Genomic DNA, 15,049 nt, shown 5'->3' with positions numbered 1-15,049 from the left:
GATACCTCCTTCTTGTTTATCTGCTTGATCCATTATTGTTTCGTACGCGAATTTCTGATCTTCATTAAGAAGTGGCTTTTTAACCGCGATGTATGCTTCTAAGTCTAAGACATTGTAGCTAGTTTCACGTATATAATCTGGATAAAATACACCCTGTTGATCTTGTACAGGTGCAAAAAGACTGAGTTCCACTAAAGTCTTGTTAACCATGGTGATACACTTTTCCTCCAAAATAATCAAAGTTTTATTAAAAATGTCGGAGTTAAACGTAATATCCAATGTAGGATTTTCACTTCGAACTTTAGCCAGTATATCCTCACTCATTGATTCTTTATATTTTTCCCATAATGTTTTTGGGTTAGATGGATTACAGGAGGTTATTATGATGGCAAACAAAATTCGGATTTGTCCTGGAAGAGAAATCAAACTGGCCTCTCGCAATGAGTCATCCCAGTGTTGATCTCCTTCTAGCAACCCTAAATTCTGGCAAGCTTCTCTGAATGTCTCACATATTTCTCCGTTTACTGTTCTTAATTCTGCAAATGAGCGAGGTCCTCTAATGGTATGTAGAAGCATTCTTAAAAAATAACATTCGTGTCAAAAATTACAACCTTAAGAAAAGAGATACTTAAACTAAGATTTGGAGTACGGAAGAAATTCTCCAAGTAAGGTTAGCTAGGCAGCGGAAATACCAGTAATGGAAGAAGCAAGAGGAATATAGTAAGCAGGAGAATGGAGTAGTATGTTTTCTTCCTGAAGAAGGAACTAATAGCATTAAAAAATACTAGAGTATGTAGACATTAGGAAGCGATTCTTTAATATTTACTTATAAAATGCTACTAAGAAATTGCGCAGTTTGGTTGAAGCTGAAGGTTACCGGAGATGGATCTTTCAGTCGAACCCCGACCCTTAGGTCAGTAGTCTACTTCTCTACTGACTACACTAAAATAAAGGAATCAAATTGAACCATCATTCGAAATTAAGTTGTATTCTTCTCGAAAATATCAGCGACAAAAGTAACCTTTCACAAAATTACAACAGCAAAAACATCACTTGATTACTCACCAGCCTTTTTAACGTTCAGTTTACATAGCTTTCAAAAGAGCAACAAAAAGTGCCATATATTTCACGACTCAAACTTTAGTAGCACACTTTTTGTAACGTTTTTGCCGAGGGGCATAAATTAGTGGGCAGTTGGGAAGACGGCGTCGACCCGAGTAGTAGGACGTAGCAGTTGCGTGTCAGCACTCGGACGAATGGAAAAAATGGCAAACTTAAATCATGGAGTCTCTCTCCATCTTCTACTTGGATTCTTTGGCTTACGGATTAACCTGAACTCATCTGCAAATTACACCAAATAAAATCGGAGAAGCAAGGAATGCGGATCACTAATCAACACGGAAGTATCCTGAAGTCAGAAAAATAATGCTAATAAACTTTAAAGGATTGACTGTTTAATTCCAAAGGAATATGTTAGAAAAAAGAGCACGGATAGAGGGTTGAGATTTTGTTAATTAGAAAAATTGGAGATATTATTCATTGACAAGTCAGTGTAATATTTGTTGAATGAAAATAAATGAAAAACGAAAGGTAATGAGGTTGTCAAGAAAAAGGAAGGCAAAGATAACCTTATAACCGACGAGCATTAACCGGAGCGGAAGGAATATTTCACCTATTTTAGAGTAGTACTTGAGATGGTGGCGGGCAGAGTTGCGAGGATATTATGTAATAAATTGAATTGGGTAAATTATTTTCGACAAATTTGAGAGAGTTGATTACAAGGAGGTTAACCAAAGATGTGTAAAATACTACGGAAAAAATAAATATGGAGGCTAGTGTTTTATGTCTCTTAAACATGTTAGTTCATTTGAGAGAATAAGATCAAATTTGAATTTTTAGAGCTCTGAACACACAAGAGTGGTGAAAAGAAAACCCGAACTGAGCTTATCAGTAACGTTAACAAATGCGCCCATTGCTCCCATTAGAGGTCACACGCAAAAGCGGCAGCGGCCAGTCATTTTCCACATACAAACACCCATCATCTCCCATGACGAGGACCCCTAATACAATCCAGGGAAGAGAGAAGAGGGCACAGAGAAGCAGACACAAGGTTACTAAGCCTATAAAGAGAGAGGATGGGAAATAATAACCTTAAAAAAAACTAAACTAGAAGTCTAAAGTCGGAGTAGGGAATAGCATCTCCAAGTATCTACAGACTATCTGGGCGTCGAAGGCACTAGTAATGGAAGAAGTAAGAGGGAAATAGCAAGAAAAAAATGGAAAAGAAGGTTTTATGCCTGGAAAAAGCAACTGCTAATATTAAATAATGCCATAGAAGAAATACAATCCTTGTGAGGAAGCGATTGCTTAATACTTTGGTACATACGGAGTGCTCTTCTCGAATGGACGTGAGATTTGACGATAGGAGCAGCAAAGAAGAGAATTCGGAGGTGACGGAAATGTGATGCTACAAAAGAATGCTGAAATTACAATGGATACGAATAATTACTTTTATTTTCCCTGCGCCTATTGCGATTTTCCTGGAAGATATGATTAGGTAAGTTATAAGGATATAGAGGCGAGTAACAGACTACCTTTTATTTTTATGTTAAATATTTTAAAAGTTTTCTCTTATTTTTTTATCATTTTACAATATTAAATAATGAACAAATGTGACATGAAACTTAGTCAGAGTTTGCAGCCTTTTGGGGGAATTACTTTAGAAGTGAAAAGAGAACTGGTGAATGTATAGAGGTAGAAAATCATGGTGAATAAACTGATAAACAGAAACGATTGGTTCTTTCCGTCAGTTTGACTCTGAAAAATGCAAATGGTCAAAGAAAAGAGGTCACAAAGTACTCACGGTAAATACATGTATTTACCGTTCACTTTGTGTTCCTTGCACTTAGAATCACTCCAAAATCACTGGTGAAATCCAGACTTCAATGGTTTGTAATGATAATTTAAATTTTTGAAATGAGTTTATACAGGATTTTTTGGATGTGCCTCAACAACCACCTCTCCTTCCACACCATTTTCAGCCCTTAAGAGTTTATTTTCTTCCCGTCCATGTAACCTATGTCACCTTTCTTCACAGCCACGTCTAGAAGTCTCCAATCGATACCCAACATCTTGCCTCAACTACTACGATGTTTCCAAACCGTACAAAATCTCATTCCAAATCAAAGTAATCCAGTTGTTTCCATAACATCCTTATCTAATGCCCTTGTCCATCAACTCCCTCCTCTTTTTGAACGCTTCTTTGTCTAATTCCTATCTACTCCTATCTTCCGTAATACATTCATTTATTTTACTCAACTCCGAAGCATGAGGCAAACAATTCACCATATGTGTGCTCTATAGTCCTCCTATTAGTTATATCATTACTACTGCGGTATTACGTGTACTTTTCCCTTTGTGAACCCAAATTGATCATGGCATAAGTAATAATTGTCCCTCCTTTTATTCTCTTATTGATAATATTAAGCAGCAAGTTAGCTACGTTCGAAGCCAAACCTAATATCCTCTATTCCTCATATTATGGAAATTAGCACTGCTCAATATAGATGTTGATCACTATTGCTCCCCGCAGAAGAATGAGTGGGGAAAACTATGAGAATGAGCTTATGAGGAGAGTATAGATAATTAAGGAAAAAATGATCATGAGAACATTTATTAGAAGAAAATGAGTTAAAGAGAAAAAAATCAATCAAATTCAGCATTCTTCGTTTGAATTATTGCTTAATTGGCTGCTATCCATACTAAAAAGAAAGACTCGTACTTTTCCACAGATTTTATTGTACGGTTCAACGCGATTCACCTACTTGCGGCATCATCAGGTACCACAAGTATGCCGCAAGTCGGTGAAACGCGTTGTACCGTATAATGAAATCTGTGGAAAAGTACGAGTCTTTCTTATTAGTATGGATATTAAATACTTCCACAAAGTGAAGCCTGAAACGATAGAATAATTGGCTGCTAATTATGAACGAGTAGGAGAAGTCAAGGCGCTAAAAATTCATATTTCGGTGGCCTAAGAGTCGCGTGATCCGATAAGAACGTCCTACTTGCGGGGTTTCATCATTTGCAGCAGAAAAAATGAATAATCAGTGCTCACTATTATTGTACTATGCCTTTACATTCAATCCATTCTTATGCGGTAACATCATTGCATTCTTACGCATCAAACATTCTTATGCATTCACAGCATTGCTGGTGGCAGTTTTGAGTTGCGAGACATCCGGACTGGATTCCACGTCATATCTTTTTCTTTGTGAAATTTGAATCCAATTTAGGATATCAAAATAAGAAATAAGTTGAAAATTTATGTGCCATAATTTCATTTTTATTTATTCCTAGAACTTTTTTTTATTCACTAGAGTGCAAAAATCAGAGGAGTCAATCACATTCATAAAAAGTATCCTGTTACTTATTTATTGTAAAAGAATCTTCCTCAGCTAGAGTTGGAAATTTAACTTCGTATTTTGGTAATGTATCACACCGATTACTTCCGTTGTTTCTCAAGGAGCGTGTTGTATTCATAGTTTGAAAGACTAAAGAGATGCATAATTTCATTACATTTTCATCACCTCTTTTTACCTACATCAATGAAAAAAGTCTCTTCGCCACATAGGAATTTTTATCATTTCACTGTGAAATATTGCCGAGGTTCCTGGTGATAACGAAATACTTAAATCGCCTGCACTGAGCAAAGAATTCCCTTTTGCTGTACGCGGTGTTCCATAAATTTCATCAAACAGTTAGGGAGTTCGGATAACTAGGGTGTCGGAAGCTCTCTTATTTCCAGGGTAATGTCACTTCATAAGCCTTCTATTAAAGACTGCTTGCCAAAAATATGAGAAGTCCTGCCAAGAACGACACTTTTTTAATGGAGAAGGGAGGCACGAAAATGTGAAAAATGGGAAAATTTGGTTTCCCAGAACTCTTGAGACGATCCCGTAAAAAATCCCAAACGCCGACTAGCAATGTCGTTAGTATTTTAAATTAATTTATATCGTTTATTTGATTAAAAAACGCTTGAATTTTTCAAATAAACTGATCCAATCAAACAATTTTTTTGCAATCTAATAATCGAAAGGAGGACTTAAAAATTTTGCAATGTTTATAGAGTCTAAAATTAACCATAATTTTCCTTTGCGAAAGTATTTTTTTTTAATTAATAGGAGGCAAGAGGATTTTGTTTTGCATTTTCTAGAAGTGAGGATAATTTTAGAATAAATCTAATCGAGATAGCTTAGGCCCAAGCTTATATAAGGAATATGAGAAAAATTTAATGTTAAAGAACCTAAGCCAGCAAGGTTAGGCAGAGAAGGAGAATATGACGTAGATGAGGATAGCCTAGGTCCAGACACACTCGACATAGATAGAAAGGGTATTAATGGAAATGAAATCAAATAACGGCGTATGGGTAAACCTAATTCCCGCGAAACTGCTTCAAGTTTTATGAAAATATGGCAGGAAGGAACTTTATGGACTAATTCGTAGCATTTACCAGATGTATTTCTCGTATGAATAAGATCTCTGGCCGTAAGACTTGGTGAGATTAGTATTGCTTCCTATCCTAAAAAAGGTAAAGGTTACATCATGTCAGGACTACAGAACAATAAGTTTGAGTTCGCAAGCATCTAAAGGAGTTCTCAGGATTATCAATATACGAATGGAAAGCTCATCGTACGAATACTATATATTGTGAAAGAGACATGTAGAAAACTGGAGATAGGATTGCTATTTGGCGGGCAATTCAAAAAAAAGTTAGATTTACTGATGACCAAGCTTTAGTTTGTCTATTAGCCAAGGAATTGAAAGCACTAGTGAGCGTATTGATTAATTAGAATGATAAATTTGGGATAAGAATAAATGCAAATAAAAGTATGTACAGTTTCCTGGAAAGAGAAAGGCTAAGCTGAACGTCGTAATAGGCAGACAGAAACTAGAGCAGGTGGAACTGTTTAAGTATCTCGGAAGTTTTTTGTCCCAAAATGGTCAAAGTAATAGATATATAAGGATTTGCAATAGGCAAAGAATCTTTTACTAGAAGGAAGCAATTTATGACATGTACTTTGCGTAAGGATATTGAGAAAAGGCTCGTTAAATCTTTGATATGGAGCAGAGTTATGCGCGGCGCGGAAACATGGTCATTGAAACAGGATGGAAGGCGTAGATTAGACGCTTTTGAAATGTGGGTGTGGAGATGGATAGGGTAGGTGAAGTGGACAGAAAGGAAAACAAATGAGGGGTGCTTGGTATGTTGGGAGAGGAGTGGAAATTTCTGGGAGAAATCTTAAGGAGGCCAAAAAAATGGATGCAAAACATATAGATTGGCAACGGGGTGTTGGAGAATGTGATAGAGGGGAGAATGTTAGGAAAACGAGGAAGAAGCAGAAATAGGATAGGGATGTTGGACGGAATGAAGGGAAGAAGGAGTTTGTGGAGATGAAGAGGTTTATTTTAGAGTAGGATGCTGGGTTGTGTTTTTTAGGAGAGACAAAATATACATTTAGTAGTTGTTTCCATCCTAAACTTATTTTAACCGGTTGATTACATATATGTATTTAATATATGTATATATAAATATATATATATATATATATATATATATATATATATATGTGTGTGTGTGTGTGTTTTGTTTAAGTTAATGAGTATTCCAATAAATAGGAAGACAAAGATATACAGTAATTAGTAAAACAAATTAGAAATGGAAAGACTTCGTATAGTAGAGAACTGTTTTGATTGTAAGCGAGTAGATAGTTGGGAAAATTAGAAGACACATTGCGTTAAGCAAAGAGAAGTTTACAAAGAGGGGATAATAGCTCACAGATACCATACATAAGTACTTAAATTGATGAATATAAGGAAAGATGAAAAGAAAATACTGTGGACAATTTTAATTTGGTGCGTGGTTTGCACTATTTGGACACTTAGTCGTTGAGGCAGGAGGCGAAGCTTAAATTGGTTGCCATTGTAGCTTGGTTGTGGAGAAGAATAGAAGAAACTAAATTGACGGAAGGATAGAAAAAATGGAGCAGTTTTAAGAATGGTAGGGAAAGAGAGACGGCTATTGGGAAAAGTATAGAGAAGGCAGGACAAGTGGATGAAGGAGATAATGAGAAGTAATGATATGGTGAAGCGATAATGGAAGGGAGAGTGCTGGAAAAGTGATAGAGAATGAGAAATAGAATAGCTAGTAGTTTAGATTAAACTATGGGAAAGAGAAAGTACACAGAGCTAAAAAAAAAGAGCTATTTTAATATTAGTATTTGGAATAAGGACACTTTTACTATTTAAGGTTTGGGGTTTGGAGTACAATAGTGTGTTATTACAGGATATATTAAAAACATACCTTAAGCCAGTAGGCAACTAAAATTAAAAAATTATATCAATAGTCTACCGGTCAATATAGATTTTTTATGCCACCAAAACGCTAGCTCTGACATATTTAAAAGCTTCCTCAAACATGACAGAAAATAAACACGACCAAAACTGCATTACAATAAACCATTCTTTAAAGCTACATACTTTCTGCCTCACTCCATTCCAAATTATTATTTCCTGCATAAATATTTCTCACATTTTTAACTCATTATATTTTAAGAACCCATGAGTAATTATGATTAACATTTTACCCCGCATCCCTTATTTAAGCTCCCCTTTGGATATATGAGGGTGGTCTGAAAAGTTACCGAACTAACAAAGAAACAAGACATTTTTTCTGAAATTTTCTGAGGTCGGAAACTTTTCAGATCACCTTCGTAAGTGTATGTATGTGTTGTAGCACTAGAGTAGTACATTCGCCCTACCGATTGTAGTGCATCTCCGAAGCCAGATGCACACCCATTCCTCCATCGGAGGGAACCAAATAAAAAACCCTCATCCTCACCCCCTCCATCTCTTCCCTCGTGCTTTACTTCCCCCCTCCTCTAACAAACGTCTTTTGTTTCTTCCCATCCCTCGCCCTGCAGTTCGTGGCGCATCCCAACGTGCAACAGCTCCTCGCCTCCATCTGGTACGAGGGCCTGCCAGGGTTCCGACGGAAGAACATGGCTCTGCAGGCCCTGGAAATCGTACGCATCGGCATGCTGTTCCCCTTCTTCTCCGTGATGTACGTGCTGGCGCCCCACTCGCGAGTCGGCCAGACGATGAGGAAGCCGTTCATCAAATTCATTTGCCATTCCGCCTCATACTTCACCTTTCTGTGTGAGTTGGTGATCGGATTGATCGATGTTATGGAGGGAGACGGGGGTGTTGAGGGACGGGTGTGTGTTTGTTAGAAGGGGGGGGGGGGGGTATTTCGGTTGGGAAGTGGATCGGGTCTCCGGCTCGAAGGAGTGAGTCATGCTCTGGGGAAGGTTGGCTGGGGCATTTGGATCATGTGAAATTTAGAACACTCCCAACGCCTCGATTTCGGTTGGCCCTATCGGCACTTCCCATTGAAAATCTTAACTCTGCCATAAATATTTAAAAACTTTCGGACAATTTGTATCCCGATCTCGACGTTAGGGTTTGACCTTTAATGCCCAAATGTTCGCGAATTCCGTACAAAATGAATTTTCTAATTTTTTGAAACCACAGTCGTAAAAATCAAGTTTGTGCTAGCATCACAGTTTTTTCTTACTTTATATTAAGAATAAATATCGATTAATGCTCTTGATGTAGAATAATACTTAGTTACATGCGTTTTAGGAGATAACTACAACAGTTATCAAAGTTACATCTATTTTCGGAATAAGGAAGGAATCGGTAATCTAGCTTAATGCATTAAATAGCATTGTTCATCTACCGTAAAATGTCAAAGTAAATAATACAACTAACATATTTAGATCAAAGAAGTAAAATACTTCACTATATTGAACCAACGGAGGCTCCGTAATGATAATACATATTATGGAAACCTCTGCTTCCACCTGAAATTCGTAAAAACGAAAATCACAATGTCCTATTCGTCGACCCAATACTATTTCAAATACTTAGGGCGAAAGTAATTCGGGTAGGAAAGGAATAATTAATAATTCGAAATTATTTTGATGTGTAAATTTTTACCTATGTATTTATAAAAAATTTCCTGACTATAAACTATCTGATGGTCATTGCTCACGTTCATTGATGCTTCCACGCCATTTGTAAAGACAATTATTTGTCCAAAGGGATCCTAAAGTTTCCACTTACAAGATAGTTGTTTTTAGGGACTAGGTTGTATTTTTCTTTTCACAAAAATACCGACCATTTAAAATTAGAATACTTTCAACACTCAACTTTATTAACATTAAATAGCTGTGCATAACCCTGCCACAACTTACAAATCGATTGATCGTAGAGAGTTAATGGTAATTTAATACTCCGTAATTTTCTGGCCAGATAAATTCTTAAAACTTCGTTTATAGCATTCAATGGTTGACCAGCAATGAAAATCACTCAGAACTCCAAAAAAATGAATGACATTCCCTTAAATAACAATTCACTGCCCTGTACATCGTTTATAAAACTCAATTTCAAATGTGGTCAATTTACTAAAACAAGTTCTGCCGTATTACTGATTGCGGCCAATACGCACATACCTTGGATTCAATTCCAAACTCAAGCAAAATCAAGCGTTTTTAATATCAATATCGTTTGCCATGCGGAAACTTTTAGAAATGGATTTAATTTAATTTTTTTTAGCGAAATGTTTTCGCTACTTATTTCAAACCACCCTTAATAGTCAAGTTAGCTGAATTAAGCAATATTGCAGGAGACCTAACAGAGGAGGGGAGATGTTATATTCAAAATCAAGGGATACGAAATGATTATCTATCATTTTGGCCAATGTTTCCCAAAGTTTTTCAAGCCACCACGCCTTTGGATCCATAAACCTGTACTCAACGCCCACTAAACGGTAGCTTTAAAATAATAATCAAAATTATAAAATAAAATAAAAAAATGAGGAACATTGAAATGATTACATTAAAAACAATGACTAATCAAATGTTTATTTATAATCCGATAGATGTACTATTAATTATTGTTTTTTCATGGTCTGCTAGAAGTCATTTTAGCGGGAGATTCCATTATTCATTCATAAAGGAGATTCTATTGCCTAATTTAATAACATATTTCCATCAAATAAAATTTGAATGGATGGATGGATAGATTTGATGACCTGATACCCGTTTTCCAACGTCCGGTTTGATGTCGCCTAGCATGGGATCTTAACTCACCACGTTTTAAAACCTGAAGTATGTTTCTCTGCTTGGAAATAAGCTAAATGGCTGCACTAAAACAACGTTCCACTAAATAAGAAGTCGGAATTTCAAGGAGTTTTTTAAACACCATCGGTAATGCAGGATAACGATACAACATAATTGAAAGTGTTGGACGATTTTGCACTCAGTGACTGAAAAGGTATTAAAGACTATTTTGTCTAGTCAGGATGTTAAACCGTAAAATGTTCAATAGCCCCGGAAGGTTTCATCGCCTCATTCGAAAACACACTTCCGCATAGTTTGCACATGGTCATGTGCGTGCTTATAAGGGACTCTTTAAATCCGTACTTAAGTTATACCAATTTATAATATCTGCATTTCTTCTTTGATGACTCATTTCCGGTCATTCTGTATCCACAAATAAGGTTTAAATATTAAATTTGATTAAAATAAAAATTAATATATATATATATATATATATAATTTATATCAACTAAATAGAATACACGTATGAGATAATGATAAGACGTGGATTTAATCTTGAAGTGGCTCCTTTTTAAAATAAAATTACTAATAACCATATAAAAACATTTATGTGCTTCCGGCATAATTTCAAATAAGAAAAGCTGAATATACGAGTATGTACTTCATACTCGTTCTGCATGCCTGATGTAAAACAGGATTTAGGTACACGTTACTTTGCTCTTGAACGGTAGTAGTTTCAATTTGGGTAAACTGAAAATATTAATACAGCTTATTTATTTTTATAAATATTGTGCATTTCATGTATAAATACAATACATTTATCACGCGGGCGCAAATGCGAAAATGTTGCGTAGGGAGTTTGTGCCGAAGGTTTGCACATGCTCCTTTGCTGTCTCTCATAAAGAAACCAAACACTCGGCTATAAGGTAAGCTCCCTTCAAATTCGATTGATATTACTGGTCTAGTCAGTTGAGGATGTAATAATATTTCTTTGACTCCTATTCTGTCGTTATGGTCATATTAGTCCATGCAATACCCTAAATTATATTAATAAGAAAGGCAACTCAAGGGACTGATGCGGTGAAATTGGCTTTGATTGATTTTTTAATACTTTTGTATGCGTTGGTTCAGCTAAAGTTTATTCCATAGCAAGGCAACCTTTTCATTTGACAATATTTTTTTTTTTATTCTTTGACGAGTTATTTCGTGAATACGTATGCCCACTCCTCAATTTACTCATGAAGGCGATATATTTCCAAAGTTTTCTTTTTATACAAAGAACTATTGTGAATATTACCCATTGTCTGAAAAAAGGTATGCTTTAAGGAAATTCACAATGTCAGCAAAACAGTGACTTACATCAGTGTCCTGTGAATTTATTTAATTGATATCTAGCCGGCAAAGGGAAAGTTCAGTCGTATGTATACGAAGTATGAGAGAAAAGGTCCTCTTTTTGAACGAACTATTACCATTTCATAAAAGTATAAACAATATACTGGCCGTTCATTTTCGTAATAACTTCGTCATCGTAAAATAATACAAAAACATTATACAGTAGTACTATAACAAGAATGATATCATGCGATGTGTGAAAAATAACTTTGGAACCGAATGGTTTGGAAAATGGTTATCCAGGTAAACATTTGATGTAAAACCACCGAATATGATTATCAGATGAGCTGAATTCTTCTCTAGATTCACACTGAATCTTACTTTGGCAGTATGTTAACTTTAAAAAAGTAGCTTTTAAAACGGAGAAAAAAGGAAGAATACCGAGCCTTCTCAAATGTCTCATTGTCGAGAACCCTTCGGCGCCCCCCTGCCGCTTCCTTGCTCCTTTTTGCCCCATAGACTATAGAGCGTTGCCCCACGGGGGGCGGTGGCGCAATCCCATGTAAAATTTTCAATTAATTCTTTGAAATAAAGCCCACAAAAGATTTTTTACAAAATAGTCTAAGCATATCACATGGTCCGAAGAATGAAATTAATTTGTTGACTTAGAACATCTTCCGCCAGTTGATTTCTGGAGCATCTCATCACTAAGTCATTGCCTTTTAGCCTCACCATTTACTTTAATTGATTAAGATATCTTGACAGTGTAGTCGGTAAAGAGCGTTGACATTTGGATATCTGGTCCAGTTAATTTATGTTAAATATCAAAATATTTTTGCAAGTATCTCTCTTTAAGTGATTTAAAGACCCATTTAATTTACTCTATTACAATTGAAAATGTAATCACCAGTAATGGCATTCCCAATTTAAGTATTCCAATGCAACAATTTCAGAGTGTAAAAATCGTACACCTTGACCGGGATTCGAACCCGGATACCTCGATGTTCGGCGGATTGCTTTAGCCAGTTAAGCTATCAAGGAGTCGTCCTAAACTCTGAAATTTTGAGATGGTGAGATCATGAGATTCGTGAGAACATGAGATATTTTAAAAGTTACTGTTGCGGCATCTCCCGCAGTTTCATGGAATTAACTATTTTACTTTCTAATCCTTTCCGCGCCAATATATAAATGTGTAGAATAGCAAGACTCCCTTACGTGATTCTACGACCGAGAGTTCAAATAATGCTACCAAAGGATTAAGACGCTGGTCAACAGTAATTTTCATCCATCAATGTAAGGATTATTAGATATTAAAGATATATAGTATTACAAACTTCCCGTTACATGTGTCCGATCATGTTTTACTTGTGAGTATCCATATGTTATGCTAATGTTCGTTTAATAGCATTGACTTTATTTATTGGACGTCATAAAATCACTCCCATAAAGATTTTCAGGCTCTTTTGAAGTATAATCACGTAGCAAAAGGTGATTTTTTTCAGGTTGTCCACATTATTACCCTTGGCAGACTTCTAGAGCACCTCTACGCAGTATAAACACCTTTTTTTCTACGCCGCTGCCTTCATTTTCTCACATTTTGTACCCTTCTCACGTCGTTCGAAGTACCTTCTAGTTCCCGTAACTTCTTTCCACTCACCTAACGTCTCTCCTAACATCATAGAATTCATCAGAATCTCGCCACTCCATCCAACTCCTCAGCCTTCTTCCAATTTTGTCCACCGACGTTCTTTCTCTCACCACCCTATTTACTCATTTTCTTTTGCTCGCTCGCCCTTTTTATTCACCCTTTATTATTTTTTTAAATCCACATGTGCTGATAGACAGTGTCAGGTGGCACACAAGTCCCAAATAATCACAAAGGGTAAATCAGTCATCAAACAAAAGTACACTGAAGGGGAACTTTAAAACACAAATCTCTTTCACAAAGCAAGAGAATTCCCATCTCATTTACATCAATCAATCAGCAAGAAAAAAAGATAAATTAAAAAACAAATTAAGCTGTTACATATAATTTTACACCACACTTCAATCAAATTATTACATATATTTCTTACATCTTTTCCTAAAAGTATGCACTCTGTTTGGAAAGGGCTCGAGTATTTTTGCAAGTAAGGTGTTCCAATCAACAATTGTTTTATTTAGAAAAGAGTTTTTTTATTCGTTCTTTGTGCCCGGCATTTTACCTTGAATTTGTGGTCATTTCTCCCAATAAAATTTGGGTTCCCCACCTCTTCCCTAAGATCTGCCCAAGCTTTCTCCCCCTTCAGAATGCGGAACATTCCACAGAGTCTGCTTATTTTTCTTCTGCATTACAGAAGTTCCCAGCCCAGCGTTTTTAAAATGTCAGACACACTCTCCATCCTCCTATGCTTCCCCAGTACATATCGGGCAGCCTTTCTTTGTACCTTTTTCAGCTTTTTGATATGTCCTTCTTTATGAGGGTCCCAAGAGAATATCGTTTATTCTGCTCCCAGAACAGGCTTTTTTCCCCACCCTTGTAGACCCATGCTCCAAATTATCCATTACACGTGTATTTAATTTCATTTTAGGTTAAGATTGTGGCCCTTGCAACTTAATTTTTCATGTTTATGGTTCCAAGAAATTAGTCAAAAGAATGTCAGATCCGGTCGTTGTCTATAATTTCGCTGCCGCCATTTTAACATTTAATTCAACGTGTTTTCAATGCGTGTGATATTGAATTTTGTAGTATTCGTTTTTATTCTATGTCAAATACCTATGAACAAGAAATATTATTAATTCAAACTACCTTTCCACGATTTCAGGATAAGTTATACTACCTTGATCAAAAAGTTCCCGGAATAACCACCGTGTGGCGCTCCCATCGTTCCGATTTGAGTTCTGTTTTTTTTGTTAAATTGGTACATCTGTTGTTGATATTCCCTTTAAATCTTAGTGTCATAACTTGACATTTGCAAAAGTTACGGTCGGTTTTCGGTATGTCCTTCAGTGCTTCCTGCGATTTTTCCATTACTTCCTCTCGGCTGCTAAAACGCGTTCCCCGTAATGGTTTTTTAACTCGATTGAACAGAAAGAAGTCACAGGGAGCCAAATCAGGTGAATTCGGTGGCTGTTGGATGGTATTTGTTGCATTTTTCGTCAAAAAATTACGAATAATGATAGCACTGTGCGACGGTCCGTTATCATGGTGCAAAATCCACGAGTTTTCTGCCCACATTTCTGGTCTCTTTCGGCGAATTGCTTCACGCAAACGTCTCATAACGCCCAAATAATACTCTTTGTTTACTGTCTGGCCTTCTGGCAAAAATTCATGATGCACTACACCGTTGTAATCCATGAAAACCGTCAGCATTGCCTTCTTTTTTGACTGAAAACGACGTGGTTTTTTTGGTCTCGGCTCATTTGGTGAACGCCATTCACTTGCCTGATGTCTGGATTGCGTGTCGTACTCATAAACCCACGTCTCGTCTCCAGTAATGATCCTTTTGATGAATGTGGGATCGGATTCAGCCTCGCAAATCATGTCTTTTGCG

The 15,049-nt window shown here is 36.4% G+C and overlaps 1 protein-coding gene across 1 annotated transcript in view; it reads left to right on the top strand.

Moving 5' to 3' along the window:
* The window catches only part of Trpgamma (Transient receptor potential cation channel gamma), a 268,518-nt gene that overhangs the window by 221,944 nt on the left and 31,525 nt on the right, over positions 1-15,049 (top strand). Inside the window, exon 7 of the mRNA XM_071596868.1 lies at positions 7,983-8,217. Coding sequence (XP_071452969.1) covers positions 7,983-8,217 — 235 coding nt within the window. The remainder of the gene's footprint in view (positions 1-7,982; positions 8,218-15,049) is intronic.

This window comes from Hetaerina americana, unplaced genomic scaffold (genome assembly GCF_022747635.1).
Source record: "Hetaerina americana unplaced genomic scaffold, ioHetAmer1.1.p SCAF_8, whole genome shotgun sequence".
NCBI classification, from domain to species: Eukaryota; Metazoa; Arthropoda; class Insecta; order Odonata; family Calopterygidae; genus Hetaerina; species Hetaerina americana.
Note: the sequence above shows the minus strand (reverse complement) of the source record. Positions and strands in the feature narration are given on the sequence as shown.